This window comes from Scyliorhinus torazame, chromosome 19, assembly GCF_047496885.1.
Source record: "Scyliorhinus torazame isolate Kashiwa2021f chromosome 19, sScyTor2.1, whole genome shotgun sequence".
Lineage (NCBI taxonomy): Eukaryota > Metazoa > Chordata > Chondrichthyes > Carcharhiniformes > Scyliorhinidae > Scyliorhinus > Scyliorhinus torazame.
Genome location: NC_092725.1, coordinates 99,036,334 through 99,054,512, shown reverse-complemented (window position 1 = coordinate 99,054,512; position 18,179 = coordinate 99,036,334). Strand labels below are relative to the sequence as shown.

General features: G+C 44.0%; 1 protein-coding gene across 1 annotated transcript in view; it reads right to left on the bottom strand.

The window, feature by feature from the left end:
* The window catches only part of pwp1 (PWP1 homolog, endonuclein), a 42,995-nt gene that overhangs the window by 1,043 nt on the left and 23,773 nt on the right, over nt 1–18,179 (bottom strand). Inside the window, exons 10-14 of the mRNA XM_072484903.1 lie at nt 8,746–8,807; nt 7,708–7,819; nt 5,760–5,850; nt 4,579–4,700; nt 3,279–3,384 (exon numbers count right to left, since the gene is read on the bottom strand). Coding sequence (XP_072341004.1) covers nt 3,279–3,384; nt 4,579–4,700; nt 5,760–5,850; nt 7,708–7,819; nt 8,746–8,807 — 493 coding nt within the window. The remainder of the gene's footprint in view (nt 1–3,278; nt 3,385–4,578; nt 4,701–5,759; nt 5,851–7,707; nt 7,820–8,745; nt 8,808–18,179) is intronic.

Here is an 18,179-nt window from a genome sequence, read left to right as displayed (position 1 = left end):
CAGAGGAGGAGGTGCTGGAAGTCTTAAAGCGCATCAAGGTAGATAAATCCCCGGGACCTGATGAAATGTATCCCAGGATGTTGTGGGAGGCTAGGGAGGAAATTGCGGGTCCCCTAACAGAGATATTTGAATCATCAGCAGTCACAGCAGCCTGAAGATTGGAGAGTAGCAAATGTTGTGCCCTTGTTTAAGAAGGGCAGTAGGGAAAAGCCTGGGAACTACAGACCGGTGAGCCTAACGTCTGTAGTAAGTAAGTTGCTAGAAGGTATTCTGAGAGACAGGATCTACAAGCATTTAGAGAGGCAAGGACTGATTCGGGCAGTCAGCATGGCTTTGTGCGTGGAAAATCATGTCTCACAAATTTGATTGAGTTTTTTGAAGGGGTGACCAAGAAGGTAGATGAGGGCAGTGCAGTAGACGTTGTCTACATGGACTTTAGCAAAGCCTTTGACAAGGTACCGCATGGTAGGTTGTTGCAGAAGGTTAAAGCTCACGGGATCCAGGGTGAGGTTGCCAATTGGATTCAAAATTGGCTGGACGACAGAAGACAGAGGGTGGTTGTAGAGGGTTGTTTTTACCCTCTACCCTCTGGTCACAAACTGGAGGCCTGTGACCAATGGTGTGCCTCAGGGATCGGTGCTGGGTCCACTGTTATTTGTGATTTATATTAATGATTTGGATGAGACTTTAGGAGGCATGGTTAGTAAGTTTGCAGATGACACCAAGATTGGTGGCACAGTGGATAGTGAAGAAGGTTATCTAGGATTGCAACGGCATCTTGATCAATTAGGCCAGTGGGCCGACGAATGGCAGATGGAGTTTAATTTAGATAAATGTGAGGTGATGCATTTTGGCAGATCAAATCAGGCCAGGACCTACTCAGTTAATGGTATGGCGTTGGGGAGAGTTATAGAACAAAGATCTAGGAGTACAGGTTCAGAGCTCCTTGAAGGTGGAGTCGCAGGTGGATAGGGTGGTGAAGAAGGCATTCGGCATGCTTGGTTTCATTGGTCAGAACATCGAATACAGGAGTTGGGACGTCTTGTTGAAGTTGTACAAGACATTGGTACGACCACACTTGGAATACTGTGTGCAGTTCTGGTCACCCTATTATAGAAAGGATATTATTAAACTAGAAAGAGTGCAGAAAAGATTTACTAGGATGTTACTGGGACTTGATGGTTTGAGTTATAAGGAGAGGCTGGATAGACTGGGACTTTTTTCCCTGGAGCGTAGGAGGCTTAGGGGTGATCTTATAGAGGTCTATAAAATAATGAGGGGCATAGATAAGGTAGATAGTCAACATCTTTTCCCAAAGGTAGGGGAGTCTAAAACTAGAGGGCATAGGTTTAAGGTGAGAGATTCAGAAGGGCCCAGAGGGGCAATTTCTTCACTCAGAGGGTAGTGAGTGTCTGGAATGTGCTGCCAGAGGTAGTAGTAGAGGCGGGTACAATTGTGTCTTTTAAAAAGCATTCAGATAGTTACATGGGTAAGATGGGTATAGAGGGTTATGGGCCAAGTGCGGGAAACTGGGACTAGCTTAATGGTAAAAACTGGGCAGCATGAACTGGTTGGGCCGAAGGGCCTGTTTCCATGCTGTAAACTTCTATGATTCTATGACCAAATCACCTTTTGTTTGTGATGTTGCTTGAAGGATAGATACATCATGGAGAGCCACCCTGTTTCCATTTGACATGGAATCCTTTCACAGGCACTCCAAAGGGCAGACTGGGCCTTGGTTTAATACCTCACGCAAACCCTCATTCTGGAAAGGGACTTGAACACACAACTTTGTGACTCAGGAGGCCTGAGTGCTACCAGCTAAGCTGTGGTTAACACAAGACACAACACACCATCGCCTCCCAACACAAATTACAATGAACTCTTCAGCACTGAACCTGCTGCATCAACAGATGCTCTCAAGAGTCTGATGTTCAATGCACAAAATCTGGAATCAGAGGGGGCCGAAATTCCATCTGAATGAAATCTCAACTCTTACAAGTGGCAATTAAAACACTCCCAAGATTTTAAAGGCATTAGACTGTGAAGGAAAAGCTTCATTCACACACTGGGAATTTTCTCCAGAGGAGTTACAACGCAGGTTACCAATCACTTGGCAACTGAACAAGCACTTCCTTCAATACCCTAGAATAATCAAATGATACAGTACAGGACACCATTCTGCCCATTGTGCGTGTGCCAGTTAGAGTTATTCAATTAATTCCCGTACTGGCCTCCCCGAACAGGCGCTGGAATGTGGCGACTAGGGGCTTTTCACAGTAACTTCATTGAAGCCTACTTGTGACAATAAGCATTATTAATATTAATTCTGCTCCACAATGTTGCAATATTTCCCTACATGTATTTATTCAATTCCCTTCTCCCGCCATTGAACTTCCAGCCAACACATTCCAGATCACAACAACTCACTGTGCAAAATAAAATGTTTATGCTTCTTGCCTCTGTTCTTCTGCCAATGACCTCAAGTCCTCTGGTTACTAATCCTTCTGCCCCGTTTGCCTTATTTAACACTAAAACCCCGGGCAGCAAGGTGGCACAGTGGTTAGCACTGCTGCCTAAGGTGCCGAGGACCTGGGTTCAATCCCAGCCCTGGGTCACTGTCCGTGTGGAGTTTGCACATTCGCCCAGTGTCTGCGTGGGCTTCACCCCCACAACCCAAAGATGTGCAGGTTAGGTGGATTGGCCACACTAAATTGCCCCTTAATCGGAAAATAAATAAATAATTGGGAACTCTAAATTTCCATTTAAAAAAAATGTTAACACTAAAACCCAGCCCCATCTGTAGCAGCTTGCCTCACCTCATCAAAAGCATTATTATACTCTTAATTTCTGGTAATTAAAAAAATTGTTCTATAGAACCAAAGCTTACGACACAGAAAACACCCATTCGGTCCATCTTGGCTGTGCTGCCTCTCTGCTAGAACAATTGAAAGCTAACCTCACCATTCTCTGCCACCTGCCTCCACCTCCACCCCCTGTCTTGTGTCGTCCTCGGATTCAAATATTTCTACAATTTTCCCTTCAAAAATGCAATGATCTCTTGCCTCAATCTCTACCCGTGGCTAAGCATTCAATGTCCCAACGGTTTGTTCCACATAAAAAGATTTCCTAACCTCACTCTGACCATTTTAAAGCAATGCTTCATTCCTGAAATTATCTTTGAATTTATTGTGCAGAATATTATTTTTCGGTTGTGACAAACATTTTCACTCTAGCTAAGTATTTAGAAAGCAGAGGTCCTCAGTACTAGTCATTACCTGCAGAGACTGTGCTGATGTCCCACATGCGCAGGCCTCCCTTCTGTCCTCCAAAACAGTAGACAAATGGCAAGTCCGGACAACAAGCTCCACAGAATACAACACCCTGCAAACAGACCACAGGGGCAAAGTCAGAGGACTGAAACTACAGTTCAAGATAGGTCAATGCCTTAAAAAAAAAAAAAAAAGGAGCCAGCTCCCCGGTCACTGTATTTCCACCCAGCCCAGCATTGCAGCCCAAAGCAGTGTTTCGTATTTTACCTTCATCACTACCCACACCAAGAACAGAGATTGGGAACTTATTGTATTGGGAATGACATTCCCACGGATATCAAACTAACATTTGAATAAAACATTTCCCTGTATAAATACACATAGGGCGGCACGGTAGCACAATGGTTAGCACTGTTGCTTCACAGCACCAGGTTCCCAGATTCTATTCCTGCTTGGGTAACTGTCTGTGCGCAATCTGCACGTTCTCCCAGTGTCTGCGTGAGTTTCCTCCGGATGCTCCGGTTTCCTCCCACAGTCCATAGATGTGCAGGTTAGGTGGGTTGACCGTGCTAAATTTCCCTTAGTTTCCAAAAAAAGGTTGGGTAGGGTTGCTGGGTTACGGGGGATGGGGTGGAGGTGTGGGCTTAGGTAGGGTGCCCTCGATGAGCCGCATGGTCTCCTTCTGCACTGTAAATTCTATGATGAATTCACTAGCTGATTAACAACTTTTTACCTGTAGCCACTGTATCACACTCAAAGTGCAAGGGGGTTAATATGCTTAAACAATAGTGGCATTGCCAGAATGCACTTAATCTTTCCTGGGATGTGAGTGTCACCGGCAGGGCCAGCACTTGTTACCCATCTTTAATTGCCCTTGAATGGAGTGGCTTGCTCAGCCTTTTCAGAGGGCTTTACAAGACTCAACCACATTACTGCAGATCGGAGTCACATGTAGACAAGACCAGGTAAGGATGCCCTTCCCTAAAGGACGTTAGTGACCCAGATGGGTTTTTACAACAGTCGATGATTGTTGACTGAGACTAGCTCTACATATTTTTTGATGAATTGCTTTAATTTAAAAGTCACAAGTTGCAGTGGAATTTGAGCTCGTGCTCCAGATCATTAGCTCGAGCCTCTTGATTACAAGTCCGTCGCCACGGGCCCACCGTCGCCACGGGCCCACCGTCGCCACTCGCTCACCCTCGCCGCCACTCGCTCAACATCTCTATGAGCCCACCATCTCTCCCTAAAGCATTAAGACATTCCGATTCTTCAGTCCATTTCTCTCCGCTTTTCATTCACTTACCATTTTCATATCCCTGGAATGCACCAAGCTGGGCTTATTCCCCAAAATATCCCAAATCTTCACATGTTTATCGGAAGATGACGTTACCAGGCAGCCTTGGATTTCACTGCTGAGCTCTAGGCCTAAAGAAACAATTTGCATTTTAAGATCATGGTGGTTTATTAAATGTTCTTGCCAAGAATCAGCTAATGGAGAAACTATGCAGCTTACAAGGATGGAATGCACAGGAACAGGCCTCAAGCCTTGCGGCTGATCTGAATCTTCATCTCATATCTCTGCTCTTGCTCCAGAAGAGAATGGAATATAATTTGCAAAGTAACAATAGGAGTAACAGAAATATACAGAGAGTGAAGGAGAATTCCTATTGAAGGAAACGTTCAAACACACACTACCAAATAGAACTGGTGGGAGGCTTTGACCTCGATGTTAGCTCTCCCTCATCAGATCCCGAGAGGTCGCTGCACAGAAACAACAAGGGCAAAGCCTAGAGTCTTGGAATGTAAGTTCATTTCTGGAGAATTGGGTACAGGAGCCAGTCCTGGGTTCATCAGCATTGAGGTACCTGCCGTGATATGGTTCAAATACTTAAGTAAGAAGATTCATTCAAGAAGTTGAAGCCTGTTCATCGCTGCTTTTCTTTGGTGCTGTTTACCTTGGCACTTGAGCTCCTTAGCCTTTGTGCCAATGGGCACAGCCCTGTTATTATCACTGAAAACCCCCACTATGAAGGAGGACCAACGGGAGAGGCAGGCCATCTGGACCAAACCAAGGACAACCATTACAATATGTAAATAGTTACTCTTGCCTCTACTTGTAGTCATCCCTTTAAATTTCATCTACTGCCATCACCAGTGCACTCAGCTCATTATACACATCGAAATCGGTGCCTAGAGCCAACAATAATGATGATGATGAGCTGAGTCACAAAACCTGCACTTTACTCTGCTGGGGACATCTCCAGAATCCTGCCTCATGAACCCAATAATACTGACCATCATTGATCAAAAAGCTAAAAATTTATGTTTCCTGAAGTTCATTAAAAAAAACGATCTGGTCAAGACAACAATGAAAAGAAGAAATTATCCAAGAACAGGTTTTGTCGCACTGTTTGGCAGTCAGAGCCAGTAGCCATAAGAAACAGACTGCGTGGTTTCACAATTAGGTGATAAATGATTTCTTACCTGTTACCTCTCCATCATGAGCTTTGAGTGTGAAAAGTGGTTTATCTGATCGAGCATCCAAACAGTAAACAAAACCATCCTCTGTGCTGGCCTGGAGGAGCAAGGCGACGCATTAACTTCCAACCAAACCATAAAAACTGGAATACGAGGTTTCTTAATTACTAGAACTAACTACCAAACTCAGTAACCATACAAACAAAACTATCAAACTCTTAGCTGCAAAGTCCCAGCAATTACTTTCAAAAGCAGCCCCCCCGCTTCAGAAACTGGACCATGTTGCTGGGAACATAGGAACTGGAGGAGGCCGTTGTGTCTGGCTAAATTCAGCCGTTCAATGAAATTATGGTTGATCTGCAACCTAACTCCATATAGCCACCTTTGCCCCATTTTCCCTTAATATCTATGGATATCAAAAAATTGTTCAAACTCAAGTTATAAAATTAAAATGGAGATGGAACTAATTGGAAGAGAGTTCCAAACTTCCTCCAGCCTTTGTGCATAGATGTGTTTCCTAATTCTATTCCTGAACAAGATACAGACTGGCCCGAGGTAACAAAAAATCAAAATGGAAAGTTTGTGGTCTGAAGTGAACTTATTTTAATATTTTGCTTTCAGACAGAGTTTCCATTATTCTGCCATGAACACTTGCTGTGGGCCAATGTTTTGTTTCTTTATCCGCCCTCTAAACTATCTCAGACCTCTTTTGCTCTATCTGGCCCCCTTGCCTTTTCACAACATCAAACCCATCACATTTCTACCTTCCTTTAGTTCCAAAGAGTCATAAATCAACTCAAAACATTTACTTGGTTTTGCTCTCCACAAATACTGCCAGGCCTGAGTTTTCCTGCATATTCTGTTTTTAATTCCAGGATTCCATTCGCCTTTTTAATATTTTCTTTACCTGTTCATGACATTTTAATTATCTATCAAATTGGACTCACAAATCTCTTTGGATATCCACCAATTATAGCTTTTATCATTTAAAAAATACCCTCTTCTATCCTTTTGAAACCCAAAGTGAATGACCTCACATTTGCTTACAATAGAATCCATTTGCGACAACTTTGCCCATTCACTTAATCTATCAACCCATCAATATCACAAACCTGTCAATATCACAAACCTGTCAATATCTCAATAATTTTACGCTTCCAATTATATTGCTCACAATGCCATCTATCCTTATGGCGTTGGCAAATTTGGATATTTGCTTTCTATTCCATTCAAATAGTCAATAAATACAGGGCATGTTTGAGGCTTCAAATCAGATCCATGTGGGACACCATAAGCCACATTTGGGAAATTGATGTACGTGCCCATCACCCCAACTTCTCTTGCTCCCATCACTCAGTCAATTGACTAACCAGGACAAAACTTTGTCTTCAATTCTGTGAGATAAGATGAGGGACTTTATCAAATGCCTTCTGGAAGTCCATATGAACAACATCCATTGGCATTCCCTATCCACTACTTTAGTCATCCATTCAAAAAATTCCAGCAGATTCATTGGGCTTTTGTCCTGTTCTTGAGTTCAGCTCCTGGTTCTCTCCAAACAGGATTGCTCACCTACTCTTCCCTATGCTGTTGGTACAAACATGGGTCACAACGACTGGATCCTTGCCTTCCCTCCTTCATTCGAGATGTCCTTCACCCTGGCACCAGAAAAGCAACAAACCATGTGGGATTCTGGATCCTGCTTAGACACAATACTGTCTGTGCCCCTAATTATTGAACTCCCTACAACTATCAGGTTATATTTCTCTCCCCTTCCCCTTCGGAGAGTCTCCTGCGCCAAGGTGCCATGGTCTGCATTCTAATTGTCCTTCAGACAGCTTTTATCCTTATCCTCACAGGTGGAAAGTACATCATACCCGTTTGATAGAATCAGTTTCTGTGCTTCTTGTTCTTTACCACTAAAATCCCACTCTGCAACCAGAATCAAGCTCACCAAGAAGTTACATGGTGAAAAATGATTCCACGTCACTCGCTCGATTTCCCCACTGAATCTCCAGCTGCGATGGCTTTCCTTCGGACTCCGACAGTCATAAAGTATGACTGACCTGCAGAAGACCAGGGTACACACAAACGTCTGAGGTTAATACCATGACAAATAGTGACATGAAAGCTCAAAGGCTTTGATCTTGGTTTTACATTCTCACAGTCAGCCTGAGACATGCAAGACCATTCAGGGCACCAGTGTGAAAGGACAATTGTAATTCCTTACCACACCAGAATCCAGGTCTCATCCACCAAACACTTCTCTATTGGTGGCGGTGGGGTTGCGTGAGTAATCCGCATGCTGCTGTAATGAGTCTTAAAACAGCTGATCGAACAGAAATATCGGCAAAAGACAGCAAGAGGGTCTCCTGCCTTCACTATGGTGGTTTACAGACAGCACGTGGTCCATTTGATTCTGTACAGACAGCATGAAGTCTGGCAGACACCCAGCAGTCACTGCACAGTGAGGGCTTGGACCAAGATAAAGTCTTGCCATAGGGCAACATAGAGAAAAGATCAGATTTTCTGCAGGATATAAAATGATGACAAACAGGAGTCAGAAATTAAAATAAAAACCCTAAACTTAGATCAATGCAGCGTGTGAAATTGTTTCATTTGTGAATGGAATGTATTACACAGCATTTCTAAACTGTTCAACAAGTTGTCGCAAAATGTCCGAAGACACGAGAACAACAGGGTCTTGCGCACTGTAATCTGATGTACATTTGCAGGGCCAAAGGGAGGGTATTTTATAAGCTTGGTGTAAGAGGCGATTTCAAAGTTGGAGGAGTGTAGAGGTCAGAGAGGGTTATAGGTCGGGAGGACGTTACAGTGATGCAGACTGAGGAAACCATGAAAAGAGGAGTTGAACACGAGGATGAGAATTGTAAATGTGAGTTAGTGGTCGGAGTAGTAAATAGGTAATCCACCCAAAGAGGGGAGGAGAAAATTTAGGAAATGGAAGCAGATGCCTAGAATTGTATCTCACTTATCAAATGATCCAGAAAGGAGTGTCTGTGCTTCAAACGGATGCCAGCAGAGTGTCTGCACCTGAAATAGACAAAATAAAATGAGTGAGCAAAAGATTCATAATAACGCTGTCAAACTTCAAACCCCCAAAATAATCATGCATCAGATTATGCGCACAGACCTTGTAAACGTACATCAGATTACAGTGCGGTCAGACCCTGTAAACATACATCATATTACAATGCGATCAGACCCTGTAAACTGTAGCCATCTGGGATGGCCACTTCCAACAAGGTACAGAGAAACTCACAAAGCCTGGCGGGTAAAATGGACAGGCCAAGACTCAGGCAGGCTCAGAGCCTGAAATGCATATTCGTAAGCCAGAAGTCCAGACGGTATCGAAACTCTGTCCAATTAGCATTGTAATGGGGCCGATTAGCATTTGATGGCCCATCTTCACCAAAACAAAGGACTGGTACTCGAGCAACCGGGACAGTTCCAGACATTTCGGTGCCACTCCCTGTTCAAGGGAAACGCAAACAACAGGGTCAGTGACCGCTTGGAACACGCCCAGCCATCCAGATCCCCGCCCACTTATTAGCTAAGGAATCAAACAGACTGATCAGGGATCACCCAATTAGTAAGGCCCAAATCGAAGGACTGCCCAAAAGAGCGCGAAAACCCCCCGAGTATAAGAAGAGTAGTGTGCCATATGTTCGCTCTCTCTTGTTCTTGGTACCCCAGTCAGGCCTTCGCCAAGTGCAGCAACACCAGAAGCGAGTCCATGTTCAACACTCGCTACCAGACGGATGAGCCTAGCTGAGCAGCAGTTACTCCTTTGAACCCGATAGATCCAGAAGCGAACAGCGGCCACTGTTTTCTGACCTAAGCCGGGTGCCCGAAGTAAAGTACAGGTTAGGTGCAGTTAACTAGTAGTGTTTATGTTGCATGACTAATTGTGTGTAAATAAAGTACCCTTGACCTTGAACTAACTAACTGGTGTTTGGCTCTTTGATCGATAGCCGGTTGAAACTTGTGGTGGTATCATTTGATACCTGGCGACTCTAAGCATTAAGACATAGATAACACAGAAAGAAGGGCAAACTCACTGATTGCCATAATTGGAACAGAGCCACAGAAAAGACAAAGCAAAAGAAACGCGCAACAAAACGTACATGAGATTACAATGCGCACAGACCCTGTAAATGTACATCAAGTTACAGTGTGCACAGACCCTGTAAATGTACAGCAGGTTACAGTGTGCACAGACCTTGAAATCGTACATCAAATTAGCGCGTACCGACCCTGTAAATGTACATCAGGTTACAATGCACACAGACCCTCTGAACGTACATTAGTTTACAGTGCGCACAGACCGTGAGCGTACATCAGATTACAGTGCAAACAGACCCTGAAATTGTACATCAAATTAGTGCTTCCAGACCCTGTAAATGTACATCAGGTTATAGTGCACACAGACCTTGATAACGTACTTTAGATTATAGTGCGCAAGACCCTGTAAACGCACATCATATTACAATGCGATCAGACCCTGTAAACGTACATCAGATTACAGTGCGCACAGACCCTGCAAACATACATCAGATTAGTGCGTACAGGCCCTGTAAATGTACATTAGGTTAGTGCGCACCGACCCTGTGAACGTACATCAGATTACAGTACGCACAGATTGTAAACATACATCAGATTACAGTGCACACAGAGCCTGTAAATGTACATCAGGTTACAGTACGCACAGACCCTGAAATTGTACATCAGATTACAGTAATCACAGACCCTGTAAACATACATCAGATTACAGTAATCACAGACCCTGTAAACATACATCAGATTACAGTAATCACAGACCCTGTAAACATACATCAGATTACAATACATAGACCCTGTAAACGTACATCAGATTACAGAATGTACAGACCCTGTAAACGTACATCAGATTACAGAATGTACAGACCCTGTAAACGTACATCAGATTACAATGCGCACAGACCCTGTAAACATACATCATATTACAATGCGATCAGACCCTGTAAACGTACATCAGATTACAGTGCGATCAGACCCTGTAAACGTACATCAGATTACAGTGCGATCAGACCCTGTAAACATACATCATATTACAATGCGATCAGACCCTGTAAACGTACATCAGATTACAGTGCGCACAGACCCTGCAAACATACATCAGATTAGTGCGTACAGGCCCTGTAAATGTACATTAGGTTAGTGCGCACTGACCCTGTGAACGTACATCAGATTACAGTACGCACAGAGATTGTAAACATACATCAGATTACAGTGCGCACGGAGCCTGTAAATGTACATCAGGCTACAGTATGCACAGACCCTGAAATTGTACATCAGATTACAGTAATCACAGACCTTGTAAACATACATCAGATTACAGTAATCACAGACCCTGTAAACATACATCAGATTACAATACATAGACCCTGTAAACGTACATCAGATTACAGAATGTACAGACCCTGTAAACGTACATCAGATTACAGTGCGCACAGACCCTGTAAATATACATCAGATTACAGTGCGCACAGACCCTAGAAATGTACATGAAGATTACAGTGCGCACAGACCCTCGAAACACACATCAGATAAGGGTGTACAGTCCTGTAAAGGCAGGGATTTCCAAGTCATAGGTCATGATCCCTAGTCGGGTTTCATGTTCGGAGGTTGCAATGGCATCCATGGAGAGCAGACTCCAGAACCTGGTTTTGAGGCCCATGATTAGCACACGCACTCTTTTGTTTTTTGGTGTGAGAGATTTGAATGGCTTGTCATTAAAACACTGAGCAGAGTGGCTGCTGTCGGGCTTTTCTCAACGATAGGTCTAGGTTAACTGCTGCCATTTTTACGGGGACAATTTGTAGCAGGACAAAGAGAACAATGTGCTGGATAGAGAGAGAGAGTGAGAGAAGTTGGGACCAGCTAATTTTGATCACAATGGGGTCAGAATGGAAAAAGTTTGGGAAGCAATGATCTAACTGATGGTATTACCATAACTGAAACCTCTTCATCAACATTCTGGGGAACATCAGTGCCTATAAACTTAGCTGGATGTGCCTTATAAATACTGGGGCAACAAGAGGATGCGAGTCAGCATGCGTTGGACATCACTTTTGAAAAAAATATAAATTTAGAGTACCAATTCATTTTTTCCAAGGGGCAATTTAGCGTGGCCATTCCACCTACCCTGCGCGTCTTTGGGTTGTGGGGGTGAAACACACGCAAACACGGGAAGAATGTGCAAACTCCACACGGACAGTGACCCAGAGCTGGGATCGAACCTGGGACCTCGGCACTGTGAAACAGCAGTGCTAACCACTGCATCACTAGCTGCTCTTCACACCTCTAATTACCCTCGAGAAGGTGGGTGGGGAGCCGCCTTTTGAACTGCAGCAGTCCATGTGCTGTAGGTACACACACGGTGCTGTTAAGAAGGGAGTCCCCATTCAGCTCAACACAATTATGGTCAGGCCATCACTTGATTGGTACCCTATTCACCACTGGTGCACTGTGGCAGCAGAGTGTACCATCGACAACATGGAACTCAACACAGCACTTTTCAAATCTGCGACATCCACCACCTAAAAGGACCAGGGCAACAGACACAGGAGAATACATCCTCTGGAAAGCAACCCGCTAAGCCACACACCACTCCAACAGAGAAATAGCACCATTCCTTCACGATCGCTGGGTCAAAATCCTGTAACTCCCTCCCTAACAGCACAGTGGGTGTACCTACACCACATGGACAACAGCAGCTTTTGAAGTATTTTGAAAGCTCACAGAGAATGGAATCTGCAGCTGGTCTTCATATTTAGCAGCGAGTTTATTATTTTGCACACACATCAATTCTGAACGATCGTCTCTCAGAAACCAGGACAAAGCTGAAAAAAGCCACCACGGCACGGTGGCAAATGTCAACATTTCCGGAGGCTGTCAGAGGTATGACTGAGATTTATAACCACTTCCAACAGGTATCCTGTGGACAAAACCAGACCTCTGACAAACACCCAAACCAGCGATAAGAATCTAAACTAGTAAAAATAAATGAAGAAATAAACACGCAGTAACCAAACACTCAATAGCCATACTTCTGTTATGATTCTTGTACATTAAGAGAGTTGAAGATTGCTCTCACACCCGTCACTCACCAAACTGCCAAACACCTGACCAATGACATGAAAACATGAATGAAATTCTGCCTCAAAAGGGTTAACACAGGCAGATTTCACAACTGCTACAGGCTCCTCCCACACCTGCCTGAGGAACCATCAGTCCTGCACAAATTCCCACCAGTCAGCAGGTGCAGAGAAACTGGACCAAGGGACTGAGGTCACTAACTAATAAAAACTGAAGATCTGAGAACGTCTGAAGCTTCACCCAAACAGGTACGTTTAACCAGACATTGCAAGAATTCAATGAGTGCAGGTCCAACAGCTAAGACATAGAATTTACAGTGCAGAAGGAAGCCATTCGGCCCATCGAGTCTGCATCGGCTCTTTGAAAGAGCACCCGACCCAACAGTAAGGGCAATTTTGGACACCAAGGGCAATTTAGCATGACCAATCCACCTAACCTGCGCATCTTTGGACTGTGGGAGGAAACCGGAGCACCCGGAGGAAACCCACGCACACACGGGGAGAACGTGCAGACTCCGCACAGTGAACCAAGCCGGGAATCGAACCTGGGACCCTGGAGCTGTGAAGCAATTGTGCTAACCACCATGCTACCCAGGTAGATGTCCTGTGATGCAGATAGAGTAGTGGCTTCTCTGCTGTTGGAGTGTCGGTATTGCAGTGATGCTCCAGCATCAGTCAGTCGGGTGTTGAGGTGCGGGTACTGCGATGGTGGCTTGGGATCAGTCGGATGCTGTTACATTAGCTCTCAGAACAAACAGTCTCACCAGTTATGTTAACAATGTAGGCTTCACCGAGACTGAAGGAAGGTAAAGATGACACAAAAATAGGTGGTGTGGTAAATAATGAGGAGGAAAGACTTAGATTTCAGGATGGTATAGATAGGCTGAGTCGATGCACAGAATATTGGCCAATGGAATTTAACCCAGAAAGGTGTGAGGTAATGTATTTTGGGAGGACTAAAAATATGAGGGAATATACAATGAATGGTAGGACCCTTGGAAGTACAGAGGGACCTTGGTGGGCATGCCCTTGTATCCCTGAAGACATCAGGACAGGTGGATAAAGGTGGTTAAGATTAGATATGGAATACTTGCATTTATTAGCCAAGGCATAGAATTTAAGAGCAGGGAGGTTATGATGGAGCTGTATAAAATGCCGGTTAGGCCACAGCTGGAGTACTGTGTGCAGTTCTGGTTGCCACGCTATAAGAAGGATGTGATTGCACTGGAGAAGGTGTAGAGGAGATTCACCAGGATGTTGCCTGGGCTGGAGCATTTCAGCTATCAAGGGAGACTGGATAGGCTGGGGTTGTTTTCCTTAGAGCAGACAAGACTGAGGAGGGAGCTGATTGAGGTGTGTACGAAATTATGAGGGGCATAGAAAGGGAGTGTTCCCCTTAGCGAGAGGTCCATAACCAGGATGTGAGGAACAACCTTTTGACCCAGAGGGTGGTGGGAATCTGGAACTCACTGCCTAAAAGGGTGTTGGAGGTGGGAACCCTCACAACATTTAAGACATATTTAGTTGAACACTTGAAATGCCATAGTATACAAAGCTACAGACCAATTGCTGGAAAATGGGATTAGAATAGATAGATACTTGATGGCAGCGTGATGCAATGGCTCAAAGGGCCCGTGTCCATGCTGTAAAAACTCTCTATGAACTAAATTGGCTGCAAACCAGATCACAGACACACAGTGAAACCCAGGGGAAAAAACAGTACCTGACCTACAGTCCAGCTCCACTCCTACTGTAAACGCTAAGAGACAGGAGGGGGGAATTAATTAAATGCTCAGTCTATTTTCTCTGTTGTCAGGAACTAACTTCATCGACAAGAATTGCATTTTAACAGAAGATAAGATTTATTGGGTCACCATCAAAAATTTTGTCCCACAGAAATCAGCCATGGCTCAGTTGGTAGCACTCTAGTTTCTTGGTCACAAGGCTGAGGGTTTAAGCTCCACTCCAGCAATTGAGCACAGGAATCAAGGCTGACACCCCCAAGTGCAGTACAATGATGGAGTACATCATTGCAATGATGGAGATGCCATTCTCCAGATTAGATGTTAAGTAAAGGCCCCGGCCCCATCCTTCTTAGATGTAAAAACATGGCACTATTGCGAAGAGGAGCACGGCACTTCTCTCTGAAATGCCATGTTCCCCTGTCCTAGCCAATATCTATCTCTCAGGCAAGATATCACTAAAAAGCAGATTATCTGGTCATTACCACCTTGCTGTTTGTGGGTGCTTGTTGTGCACAAATTGGCTGCTGTGTACAATGCAACTTCAAAAAATACTTAATTGGCCGCAAAATGTTCGCGAGGTTCCAGTCATGGAAATGGCTATATAAATGCAGGTCTTTCTTTCAGAAGCCCATCAATATTTATAACTAATAATATAATTTTTTGCAGGATGTGGCTCCTTAATAAATACTAGAACCAGTCAAACACATTGCCGGGCATGCCAAACATATTCAGGGACCATTATTACGCCTCACCCAATAAGCTTGGTGCAGTGTGAGGGTGTTATTACACTGTGACCAATTTCTCCCAGTGTAGACTTCAGACAGGTATTTGGTGGACTGCAGTCAGCTATTGGCCAATTATCCCATGGGATGGACACTGGAGCTGTGAGGCAGCAGTGTTAACCACTGTGTACATGCATCCATATGAAGGATGGTCAGGAGCAGAGTGCTAGAAAGTGAGGAGTTTCTGTGAACTATATTGGAGGAAGGAATCAATCCTTATAAAAAGTAGAGAGCAGGTAGACATAAATCTTGATAGCATATACGCCACAAGTTGAAAATTCTTGTGAAGATATCTTATGCCTCTAAGGGCTGGTAACAAGCCAGATGCGTGTCAGTATTGATTCTGAGAATATACAACCACATTATGAATTGTTCAGTCATCTTGGTGTAGTGTTTTATTTATAGAACAATCTGACCCAAACTTCACCTAATGTTAACTGTTGAGACAAGATAAACAGGAAGATTTCGGATTCTCTATTTCTATGGTACAAAGATACACAAATACAGATGATGCCTCTGGAACTCAGGTATAATTACCCCATAATACTGGCTTGATTGGGATTTTTTACTGGCCGTTGAAGTGCTGCTGAACTCCTGCCTATCATTTGAGAAATGCTTTAAGCATTTGACACTGATAGTATTAAAGGGAGAAGAGAAACATTCCACAATGGGAAGCGGATCAAAGGCCAGTCACCTGTCCTACACTGCCACTTCCAGCAGAGAGCTGGGTTTATCACTCAAATGCTTTCATCTTGTAGCTTTAATAACAGGATTACACTTCGCAGAATGTTGTTTTCAAAAAAAATACATGTGAAAAGCTAAAAAGGAGACCGAGAAAAAAAAAAAAAGGTGCTGAAAACCAATTCTGAACTAGGTGTAAATTTTTAAAATGTAGGTTACTGCTTGATATGCATCTCCCTGTACAAAGGAGTAATGATAGTTATGCAATAGAGTGAAAACCTGATTATGCTTCCAAGTGTTAGCTTGATCCCAAAGTTCTTTATAAATTATGCCGAATTTGATTTTCATACATTTAAAGCATGGGCTCACGGGGTGATGTTGTTGTCCTATTTACTCACACCCAGTCTCCCCACCTGAAGTTACTACTACGGGACTGATTGTTGCCAAAACTGACCCGACTTAATAAATATAAATGGATAGGGAATAGGTTCATTGTCTCCAAAGACATAACACCATAAGGAGCAAAAGTAGGCCATTTGGCCCATCTGATCTTCTCTGCAATTCAGTGGGATCATGACTGATCTGATATGACAATCCTCAAACTCCACTTTCCCGCCTTATCGCCATAACCCACAATTTCCTTACCAGTTAAATATCTGCCTGTCTCAGCCTTGAACATACTTAACAAGCCAGCCTCTACAGTCCTCTGTGGTAAAGAATTTTTCAGATTCACTGCACACTGATAAGAAATTTCTCCTCCTTTCTGTCCTAAATGGGCAACCCCTTACTCTGAGATTATGCTCCTGGTCCTAGACTGTTCCACAAGGGTAAACATCCTCTCAGCATCTACCCTGTCAAGCCCCCTGAGAATGCTGCATGTCGCAATATGGTCGCCTCTATTCTTCTAAAATCCATTGAGTACAGGCCCAACCCGCTCAACCTCTCCTCACGAGAAAATCCCTCCACATTCGGATCAACCTAGTCTGGACTGCCTCCAATGCCAGTAAATCTTTCCTTAGATAAGGGGATCAAAACTATTCGCAGCATTCCAAGTGTATTCTAACTGGTGCCTTGTATAGTTTTAGCAAGTCTTCCCTATTTTTATACTCCATTCCCTTTGAAATAAAGGCCAACATTCCATTTGTCTTCCCTATTCCTGAACCCGCGTGCTAGCTTTTTGTGATTTATGAATTTTAGTGATTTATTTCCCAAATTCCTCTGTGCTGCAGCTCTCCGCAGTCTTTCCCCATAAATAACATTCAACTACTTTATTCTTCCTACCAAGATGCAGAGCAGGACTACACATTTTCCTACATTATATTCCATCTGCAAAGTTTTTGCCCACTCACTTAGCCTGACTCAGGAGGAGGTCTCTCCCACTGTTCATGCGCCACTTACTGATCCATGGCCAACTTCACATTACTGCTGCTGCTCTCCCACTCTCCTATATTTAAAACACTGGGGACAGTTCTGTCCTGGACACAGTTCAGGAAGAACTAGAAGTTGTGTCAGAGCTGACAAAGCAGGTTTTCTGTTAATTTATACTTCCAGTTTCTGTCCCCTCTCTCCAGAGACCATTGTCTGTGTGTATGATCCCATGGTAAATGGTCTTCTTCAGAACCTTACCCAAATATCCAGCATTCACATGCAAGCCTAGACAATGAGCATCTGCAATCTACTTGCGACACGGTGGCTCAGTGGTTAGCACTGCTGTCTCACAGCGCCAGAGGCCCAGGTTCGATTCCCACCTTGAGTGGCTGTCTGTGTGGAGTTTGCATGTTCACCATGTCTGCGTGGGTTTCCTCCGGATTCTCTGGTTTCCTCCCACAGTCCAAAGATTTGCAGGTTAGGTAGATTGGACATGGTAAATTTCCCCTTAGGGTGAGGTTACAGGGCAGGGGATAGGGCCTTTCAAAGGGTCAGTACAGACTCGATGGGCCAAATGGTCTCTTTCTGAACTGTAGGGATTCTATTAAGATTCTACTTGGCTGCAAAAGCAAAATAAAAGTTGGATCTATACTGCTTCTCTATTGATATATGCACATTCTGGAACAGTGG